The sequence below is a fragment of the Monopterus albus genome, unplaced genomic scaffold (genome assembly GCF_001952655.1).
Source record: "Monopterus albus unplaced genomic scaffold, M_albus_1.0 scaffold328.1, whole genome shotgun sequence".
NCBI lineage: Eukaryota > Metazoa > Chordata > Actinopteri > Synbranchiformes > Synbranchidae > Monopterus > Monopterus albus.
Window position 1 is genome coordinate 470,685 of NW_018128208.1, and position 10,953 is coordinate 481,637.

Genomic DNA, 10,953 nt, shown 5'->3' on the forward strand with positions numbered 1-10,953 from the left:
AAAAAAAATAAAAATCTAATACTAAAAACACTTGTTTGCCTCTGCCAGCAGGTGACCATGACCTTTGACCTTTGGCTGCCTGAAGCTAATTGGTTCATCCTTGAGTCCAAGTGGATGTTTGTATCACATTTGAGGAAATTCCCTTACATTCCTGAGATTTCGCATTCACAAGAATGGGATGGATGAAAACATACTATTACAGCCCACAGGTCTTATCATTATACTGTGTAATCAGAAGAATAAAAATAACACAGTAGTGACTAGGGTCCTTTTCAGACATTTAAGATTAGTTGTTTGAAACACATACATCTCAATACTATACATTTACTTCATTCAGTTTTTCCTCATCAGGTGACAACAAAAACCTTCCAAAGATGTGAACAAAGGTATGTTGGTTTTCTACTCCAGTGTACCTGTTATGAGGGGCTGCGGTGGTGAACAAACATGCTTGTTAGAGGCCAATTCTCTCGTTGTTCTTGTTTTGCAATCGTGCAACGAAGCAGAAAACTTGATAAGTGTGTGCAATTTTGTGAAACTGTGGCTGTGTTTTATATCGCATTGTCTCCCGCTCACTGCAATAATGCTTATTAGTGGATGAAACTGCAAGTTGTGTTTGTTGTTCCCCATAGTGTTGTTTTCTTCCACTCTACCTTTATACATTTAAGTAACAGCTGGAACCAAAATTACCCTGTAAATAACAGGCTGTATTAAAAAGTGTTACTGAAACATCCTATTCCATAGAGAGTTTTTTAAGAATATAAAAGAACATATTCAGGCAGTTCATAAAAATATGACAGTAGAGTCTCACCTCAGAGGGAACCTGCAACAAAGAAGAAACACAAAGACACACTTGTATTTATCCAGAATCGAGGTGCTGACAACCCAAATCCTCAGTAAATAAAGAGTCTCTTTCTCACCCTGTAGACATGAAAACCTATGTTGAGAAAGTTGAGTTTATCCTTCTGCCTGCGGTTTTTCTGCAGCAGCTCCACCACCACAGTGCAATATTTGGCTTTATGCGTCTGCTTGTCCACTTTCTTCTGCTCATTTGGGGCCATCTTCACATCATCCTCATCATCATCATCATCCTCATCATCCTCATCTTCATCTTCCTCCTCGGTCTGGTCCTGCTCCTTGAGAACCAGCTTGAACTGGGGATTCTGATAATATGTGTCTGAGGACAGAAACAGCAGTGTGAAGGACAGCATGATCACTTGAATGATGCAGGTAGGCTTGAATACATATTTGTGCAATTATAAAGTCATGAACCTACAGTTGCATTTGCGGCTGCCACCGGCAGTGCTGCCAGGTGCCCAGGATCCTTCATGTTCATTGATGACCCAGGTAGCTGGAGATGCAGGTGTGTTTTCCTCGTCAAGAGTGTCGGGATTCACATTACAGAGCTCCACAGTATTAAACAGGCTGCTGAAGGCCTCAGCACTGATCCTGTTAGAGAGGTCAGTTACATCAGATACCACCTTATTGTTTGGGAGAGCTTGTTCACTATAAGTTAACCACATACCAGAACTCTCCTTCTTCTGCAATCTTCAGCTTAATCCTGTCCCTCTCAGCTTTGTTCACATCATCCCAGTTTTTACACCTGCAGCCACACACACACAAAGTCAACACCTGTGGAGGTTCTGTAACCTGTGAATGAGCATGTTGTCTGCAATGTCCATCTACTCACCTGTCACTCCAGGGTCCGCAATATTCGACAAAACCCCAGGGGTTCCTCAGCTTCAACAACAAAATCTCCTCTGATGCTTTAGTCACCTGAAATATAACGAGAAATAAAAGTAATGTGTGGATGGAGATCTCAGTTACAGGTGAGAAAACAATGAACAAAAAAGGATTAAGATGAGATGACCTGGGATGACATGAGCATGGAATCCATTTAGGAGATTGTCTAAATTGAATTAAAATGAGATGATCAGAAATCAGATTTGGATAAATTGCAAAAAGATTACATTTAAATAGATTAAATCATATTCAGTTGGAATTAGTTAGGAAACATGACATGAGATTAAATTAGTTCAGAGTCAATGAGACAGTAAATTAAATTAAATTGGGATGAAACAAGACAAAATGAGATCAGCTGGTATTAAAGGAATTAGATCAGGTCAGATTAGATTATAATACACCAGGATAAGATGCAGCTCACTACAGGAGAACGTGAAATGAAATTAGGTAATACTAAGATGTAGACTTGTTGAGACACAGTACAAGGACATGAAATAACGAGGATATAATTACATTACATTAGATAGGGATGAAATGAGATGAGGTAATACAACATAAGGCAATGTGATTAAATTAATTTCTAACTTCCTAATTTCTGTTTGATCAGATCAAGAGTGGTTATAATTTTTCTTACAACAGAAATTCTGACAGATCTGCAGCAGCACCACAATACACTGACATGACATGTATTACACAATTACCTACTTATTTAAAGTTACCTACTTGAGGGATGTGGCTATTTCTTTTTTGTCTTTTATGGTTGCTTTATATTACAGTATGTACTGTATTATACTATACAGCACTTTGTCCAGCTGATGTTGTTTATAAAAATGCTTCATAAATAAAATGACACTGACAATGACAACAAAGCAGTTACAAAAAATGATCCATAGGTTTTTGTTGCTATTTAATTTGAGTTTCTCAGTCTTATTCCCTCTAAGTTGCAAAGGCCTACATGTAAAACCGAGATAACCATGGGCTGCAAATAGATGCACTGCAGGCCACATGTAGCCCATGGGCTGTGCAAAGGCTGCTTAAGGATTAGATTAAGATGAATTTATATAAGATTACATAAAGTAAAATAAAATTAAACAAATTAATACAGGATTACATTGTCACACTCTCAGGCCTGGTCCTGTCTCTGCACCCTGTTTTCCTTGTTTTGAGACTGTCATTCCATGGTCAGCCCCTTGTGACATCCAGATTTTCTCTGCAGCTGTGCCTTGCGTCTCATCCCTCGCTTCCCAGCGCTCACACACCCACACCCACACACACACACACACACACACACACCCACACACACACACACACACGCACACACACACACACACACACACACACACACACACACCTGCCTTCTGTTATCTGATTATCTCTCCGTTTACCTGCTACCTTTTGCTCATTGCCAGATTATCTGATGTGATCTTTGTTGCCTCAGTTTTCTAACCCTCCATGACTTTTATAGCGTATAGCACCACATACTGTACACCATTGTTGTGTATGTTGAACTTGACCTACGCCGACCTTGTCCACTCAGCCAATCACTGCCTGAATTGACATGTGCTCTATTTCACCTTGGCTGTGCCTATATTCATAGAATCTTGGGTTACAGCATCAACATTACTGAATTTTACAAACTGTACACTAACACATGATCCTCATACTGAGATCAGAAAAAGAGAGGCAACCTATTTAGCTAGCAAAACATCACCATATAAGTGTTGCTACCAAGACTGTTTAAAAATGCAGTTTGAGGCTGTAAAACAAAGTGATCTATTGCTAACAACATTAGCACTGTAGCTATGAAAGTGCCATTTTATACAACACTCCTGAGACTTTCTACTTGAGTTTCTGCGCCAACCATCGTTGGACACAATGCGAAACCTTCATTTTTCTGCTGTAATGTGAACACGTCTTTAATATTTTGTGTTTTCTGGTTGTTGGACTCTGTTGGATTTTCAACCCTGGCTGCTTCTGAACTCTGTTTGCCTAACCCCTTGTATTTATCGCCCATCCCAGACTGATTACATACAGTACCTCTGACCCCTGTTTGGGCTCATTTTGCCTCTGCTTCACCCTGCTCAGTTTGTTAGCCTGAACTCTTGTATTTACTAGTGATCCTGTTCAATTAAACTGTTAAACCTTCCCTGCCTGCCTTCGGATGTCTTGCATATAGATCCTTAATTCCTGCTTTAGGTGTTTCCATAAGAAACATACGTACAGTGCATGAGATTACACTACTGGATGACATAAACTAGACTGAGATGACATAAAATGCCAAGACTGATGGTGACACATCAACAAACAAACTATTATAGAGGTTCAGTTCTACATAGCCTGCAGTGTTGTTTCTGTGATACTGACCTTGTCACAGTCAATGATGGCATAAGCGTGGCCTTTTACCAGCCCGTCTCCTGTCACTTTACTGATTTCAAGGCTGTCACCGGCCTGTGGAGACAAAGAGAAACTTAAATGAATCTAAACTAGCATTCAACTGTTTAGCTTGAACATTCTGAGGTTTGTACAGTATGTACTGGAGCCTACATGGATGAAGCAGCTGAGCAGGCCTCCTCTGGACAGGGCCCCTTTTAGACGTCTCCACAGGTCCTGAGGGGTATGAGATGAGACATCCTTTGAGTATGCAATTCCTCCTGTGAAATCTTCCATCCCCTCTGAAATATTACCCCCTTTCAAGCTTCCGTAGGATCCAATCAACCTACACAAGGGAAACAGGAGAGGTGAGAACGTTATCTGTGGTGCCCGTGTGGTACCTTTTTGTCATATCACTGTAGTGACAAATAAACACACACACACACACACAGAGAATGGGTGATCTCAGACATTACAACCCAGAAACATATGCAACTGACTTGGCATAGGCCTTCTCCACTAGGGCGCTCCAAAACTCGTTGCTGGTGTTAGAGCGGCTAAAGAGCAGCTGGCCTTGGCGTACTGGCAGGCTGTCAGCTACTTTTTTGGCCTGACTGAGGCTTCAGAATCAAACTGTAAACACACAACACTGACACCTTTTCAGCATTTACGGTGATGTGACAAACTTGTTAGCAAACAATTGTTTATTCATCAAGCAGACATCAAGCACGGTGATGTGGCAAACTTGTTAGCAAACAGTTGTTTATTCATCAAGCAGACATCAAGCAACATTAGGATTCATCTGAAGTCATGTTTCTGGCCACCTGGCAAATTTAAGTCCAATATTCAGTCTGTTTTAGCTCAGATTTTCATCTTTCTTAACTTGTAGGGATATATGCTCACTGTTTACTAAGTTCATCATAATTACTAACTGTGTCTGTGATGTTTGGTGCTGATGTGTTTTCCTGCTGTATTCAAAAACAATACAATGAGAGTGGTGAGGGTGAACCAGAACAGTAAAGTTATGGGCTGGAAATCCAATACAATGAGTGGAAGCATGCTATAAAGCTGGGGAGGAACAAACATTAATGATAATTGTCTGTGAAATAAAGGTTTCCTGAGAGAACCTACAAGTTACAGACAAGTTATGTACCTGGAAATCCTCTGTGTCCTATCAGTAATACTGAGTAACTGAGAAGACTAATCAATCCATCCACAAATGGTTTCACCTCTAAGATGCTTGTCATGTGCACTGTATATGAAGTGTACCTGCACTGTATCATTGATATTCTACAGTTTGTCCTGTTTTAGCTGATTTTTGCCTTTTATTTTCTTAACAATCTATTTTTTTAATACCGGTTGTCCACATCTGAAAAATAAAACCTTGTGGTTTAATAGCCACATTGTCCTTTTGTGTGACCAGGTCCCGAGGCTGTTCCTGGTCCTGACCAGGGGTGTGTACTGTACTGCTAGCTGTGTGTACAAAGCAAGGGCCAACAGCAGGCCTGCACTGGTCTGTTGTAGCTGCAGCTGTCTGAGTGTGTATGTGTCAGGGGTATTCACTACCTACATGTTGGAACTGACAGGGTAGGGTGAGCTTACAGTCCTTCTGTCCTGCTTGTCAAGTCATGCCACATTCTCCCTGACTGTCTCTAATCTTTGAGCAAAAACCGTAAAACTCATTTCATTAGCCAGTTTGTTTTTACATGATACATAAGTTTACTGTAGTAGGTTCTTGTTTATTGATCTGAGCAGGTCAGGGCTGGTGAATGCTGAGCACAGCTCTATAGAGGTGATAAAGATTAGGTTTTATGGTTGTCTCATGTTACATGTGAGAGCATCAGGCAGTAATGCACAATGTATGGCACAATGTGCTACCTGATCCAGCTGAATACCAGAGCCGCGGCAGGACAGCTAAATAAAAAGGGAAGTCACTGAAGATAGGCACAGTCTAAAAGAATAAAACCAAATAAGGCAAAATACATAAAATATGAAGTAATTCAGAGAAAATGTTTGTTATTACATGAAATTAGATGAAAATGTGTTTAAAGAAAAAGTGAATGAAGGATACTGTAAATTGCACATAATCATTTATGCTTAACACACCAGAGACCAACACTATCAATAGTTTAGCACAGAAGTTGTTTTATAATCACAAACCGTCAGAAAACAAAAAGAAATAGCTCAAAGATGCATCTTAAACATCAGTGAAACCTTTGCACTGGATTCTTTGTACTGCTGGTCTGGATCAACCTGTTTGAGGGATCAGGAGCAATAATTAGCTGATTATGACAAACCACTGTCACTTTCTTAAGAAATTAAATAGGTCACATTTTGGTCATTTCATTAAATTAATCATTACATTTATACATTACTGTTATAAATTAATGTACTCACTACAGTTTTTTGTTATTATGCTAATTCTTAATGTCCTCTCAGTATGTGTATGTGCCTATGAAATGTGTTGTGTGAGCTCAGAGACCATGTGTCTCTAATCTGAATCAGAAGGCCACAGAAAATACATGTTGTTTAAATGGTTTAAATCTTAATGTGACTTAGTGGCAGCTAAACTAACATGGGGTGGGAGATAAAACTGGTGAAAGAGGAAATTCTAATGAGAAAAGACAGGGAGTGCACTCTGTTGCACATCTAATCCTGCCACACCTACCGTAAAATGGAAGATCCCTGCATAAGACTCAGACAGGCTTTGGTCGGGTGGCACCACCTTCACAAAGAGCGTGGGGTGCATGGTCAGACAGGACAGGGACGCCAGCAGCCAGCAGTCACCTGATAAACAAAGGAAGTGCATGAAACTGTAAGAGGAACAGCATGTATGTTGTCTAATCAATGGTCAGTTATGTGAATCTAAGTATTTCAGGAATTAGTCTCCTACAAAGTGTAATTCATGTTTTCACATATACTGTATTACGTGTGCACATTCCTCTTCAAAAGCAAACATCTGTTTCAAGTTGAACACCTGGAGATGTGGCAGTAACTGCTGATATTTGCAGAAAACCTATTAAACACATTCTGGAGTCCCATATAAGTAAAAATTTTATACTCAGAAATAGACAAAGAAGAAGAAGAAGAAGAAGGAGGTGGTGCTGGAACTGATCTGTAACACTGACATATTTGCACACAACTGGTGACAAGAACCATCCATCCTGAAATGTGAGAGTTGAAAGGAGAGTTTGCTGTGGAGCAGGAAACAATTCACCACAAATAGAAAACAGGCCAAACACATTAAATAGTATCTGGGGGCTCGTTACCCCTCTTCTGCGGCTTTGAAGTCAAGTCCTTGTGGCTGTTGTCACATTTTGAAGTCATTGAGTCATCTTTCAAAAAATTGAAACAAGCAAACTACATAAGTGGGTTGTTTTCTTCTTGTATGGATTTTCAGGATGTTGCACAATGCTAATAAACAACAACTACGCACGATTTGTTCCAGTATTAGCACTTAACCCTTTGAGGGGGGTGGCAGATAGCTGAGCAGTGGGCAGGAGCAGCACATTTTAATGTCAGTGGAAGTTTTCCTGATGGACTCACCCAGCTGGCCCTGACAGATGTCCGTGGTCCCAATCGTGTCCTCAACAAACACAGCATTCTTACTGATTTCCTGGACAAATGGAGCAATAGGAGAACAATGTGAGCACAAGATGCTGCAATACCACAAACTGGTATTATAACTGAAAAACAAGCAATTTGAAGACATCAGAGGCTCTGAGATGTTTCTTTTCTGTATTTTTGACACATAATTAATTCAGAAAATACTTCTTTATAGCCCTGTTGTTCCTATACAGTATGTTTCAGATTTATTTGATAAGACATAGTAACTCTTGTGCGTGCACTTTTCTATTTCATCATGTACAGGAGGCTAGTTGTTGTTAGTTGCCTTCAGCAAACTGTTCTGACACCTTGAATCACTACTGGATCAGCTAAACATCTGTTTACAACCAGTGCGACACTGCTGTTTCAGTTCCAGTGAAGAAGCAATGCCGAGAAGACAGTGAGAAACACATTTGGCATTATATGCATGTCTGTTTAGAAATGTACAGAAATGACCAAAACATGCAAAACATATACATGCAGGTGTCCTTTGAGTCAAAACATTGTGTGTCCAGTGTGTTGGCATACCTGCAGAATAGACTTTGTTTCAAACGTTGGCAGCATGTTCTCAAATGTGTGTGTGTGTGTGTGTTTGCTATAGTAAATGCCACGCCATCATAATTATTTCAAATCATAACAGGCCTAGCACATAAGTGATTTGAGAAAGACCCATACCATTGATAACAAAACCACTCTGCAACATCAGGCCAAGAATGGGCACTTACCTACAGGCACAACGTAACAGTGGTTCAAAATGGACGCACCTTGGGTCGCAGCCACTTAATCTCCTTTTTGGGATCTGGGTCTCGATCAGGTATACCGATGGATTTCTCCTCAGCTGGAAAGGTTGGATCACAAAACAGCCCACCGGACTTCAGACACTTCGTATGGAGAGTCTTGTAGTCTTGGCCCCGAAACTTAATCGGGTTCTCAATGGAGCCCAGGGGTGTGGTGTCAGTCGCCATGCTGTGTCAGTCTCAGCCAAGATGCAAAATGATCAGGCTTAAATACAGTTCAAAACTCACACCCACTACAGCCAGTGGGGGGCCCTTGGAGCGCCTCCCCGGCTCTGCCCATGCTTGAAAGGTATGTAGAGCGCCACAGGCAGAGGAGAGTCAGAGTGGGAGTAATAACAGACTGACAACAGCCTATTTATCAAATTTATTGTCAATCATCAACATCATCCTGAGTGGACAGAAAGGGCCAGCAAGCTTCTATTAGACCGCAAGAATGGAACATCTGTGCAGGGGTTGAAGTCAGCGTCTGTCCATCGCTACAGAACCACAGTGTTTGTACATAGAAGCCTTGTCTGCCTTTCAGAAGAGAGACTGAAGAAACAAATAGACATTTTGATTAAATAAGGAAACTTAGATAAACTACAGATTTATTTACAGATATTTATTTAAGGCCATTCTGTTGAAAAGCAGGCTGGTTACACAGTATTTGCTCTAGAGCCAATGAGTCCACCATCAGTTCTCTAAAACCGCCACTAGATGTCAGTCTACTCCACCTAAAGACAGACCACAAAGCAGGGCATTTACAGAGGGATTTACTGTCAGTTGGTGGTGATAATGATGATAAATACAGTGACAAAGAGACAGACATTTTAAAAACACTCTGGGAGAAATCCAGGTGTGTTGGACTGACAATATAAAAATAAAATAAAAAATACAATAAGTAAAATTTACTCCTTTGAAACATGTAGATAACTGGAGCACACAACAGAAATGGACTTTAATTCTGAATGACCTAATTACCAGTGTAGGAGGTTTGTGTCAGATTAAATTGCAATGCCTTTATTTGTCTACAGAAGAGGCCCAATAGACACACATTATGTTTTTATAACTAGTGTTTATTAGGAAAGTAAAATGATAAATTTGTCCAACTTTTTCAGTTTCAGTTTTGATTTGCTTCTTACTGTCCAAAGGTGATTTCTTTAAATGAGAAAGAAGGAAACTGATAAACGTGTTTCTCACTGTACTATAGAGTTTTGTTTCTACTTAGTATTCTCCTAGAATATGCGGGGATTGAACATCAAGCAGTAAAGGACAGTGATCTTTTTTGTAAAGATGTACAGTATATACAATATTTATCAAGTCTTTGAAAAACAAATGTGATTTTAAATTGCACTGGCATATCAGCTACGAGCACATTTCAAAATTTTGGAAAGCCCAACAATCATGGCTGGATTAACCTCCTGAGGGGCCCCTGGGCAAAAATTTGTTGTTGCATCCCTTCTGTCACTGTACATGGTAAGTGCATTGTTTCCCCAGGCACCTAGAAACCAGCCAGTACTCCAGAATATAAATAAATGATTAATCAATTAGTTAAAGCAAAAGTGCAAATAAATAAATAGATTGATAGATAAATACATTAAATTAAAAAATAAAATAAAATAATCGGTGGCGCTGGCTTTTCAAATGTGAATATTTTTTAGTTTTTCTGATTTTTTGATAGTAAATTCAGCATCTTTATGTTTTCGACTGTTGGTCTGAACATGTTCACTTCAGGGAATAATGGGCAACACTGAACAATCAACAATTACATGATAGTTATCAGCATATTGATAAACAGAACAAAAAGCAATTGGTGGAGGCAGACTTACAATTCTCAAATAATGAACCCATACTTTACTCAAAGTTTTATACAAATAAAAAAATGAACAATTTGATAAAACAATTTTACAATAAATCAGCACAATATAATCTTACTATATCATAAAGACTAGAAACGAAAACCAGATCTTGACATAGAATCTCTCTATAAGAACAATTAATCGCTTTAAATCAGGTAATTAAATGATGTACCTAATATTGTCACGATTCAAGGTGCTCCACTTTTGATTTTGATATTCTTCTGCCCTTGTCTGGGTTCCTTGATCTACGCTCCAGCTTTACCTGCCCTGGCCAACTCGAATTACACTCACCTGTCTCCCATCAGCTTAATTAAGTGACTCTACTTCTACCTCTCCATTAACTGCCAGATTGTTATCAGAGGAATGTCTAGTGTTGACACTCCCACTCCTCAGCCTAGCATTCATGATCCACCTTTCCATGCTTTGTTGTCCAAGTTGCTTGACTGAGTTGTTGCCTATGATCATCTATTGAACGGACTCTTCTCGCGGTTTTCTTGTCACTGTTCTGTTTTAGTATTGACACATATCACATTTATGTATGACCTTGACTTGTGCTTTCCTTATTAAATTATGGACCCTAGCGTTTCTGTTTAGAAAGGCTG

The 10,953-nt window shown here is 39.6% G+C and overlaps 1 protein-coding gene across 1 annotated transcript in view; it reads right to left on the reverse strand.

The window, feature by feature from the left end:
• Positions 1-10,753, reverse strand: part of LOC109974351 (calpain-1 catalytic subunit-like) — a 17,659-nt gene extending 6,906 nt beyond the window's left edge. The window contains exons 1-13 of the mRNA XM_020624519.1: positions 10,524-10,753; positions 8,481-9,044; positions 7,657-7,726; positions 6,748-6,897; positions 5,467-5,479; positions 4,611-4,700; positions 4,285-4,456; positions 4,105-4,188; positions 1,688-1,773; positions 1,523-1,600; positions 1,274-1,446; positions 918-1,174; positions 809-820 (exon numbers count right to left, since the gene is read on the reverse strand). Coding sequence (XP_020480175.1) covers positions 809-820; positions 918-1,174; positions 1,274-1,446; positions 1,523-1,600; positions 1,688-1,773; positions 4,105-4,188; positions 4,285-4,456; positions 4,611-4,700; positions 5,467-5,479; positions 6,748-6,897; positions 7,657-7,726; positions 8,481-8,681 — 1,386 coding nt within the window. The 5' untranslated portion in view covers positions 8,682-9,044; positions 10,524-10,753. The remainder of the gene's footprint in view (positions 1-808; positions 821-917; positions 1,175-1,273; positions 1,447-1,522; positions 1,601-1,687; positions 1,774-4,104; positions 4,189-4,284; positions 4,457-4,610; positions 4,701-5,466; positions 5,480-6,747; positions 6,898-7,656; positions 7,727-8,480; positions 9,045-10,523) is intronic.
• Positions 10,754-10,953: the final 200 nt, after the last annotated feature.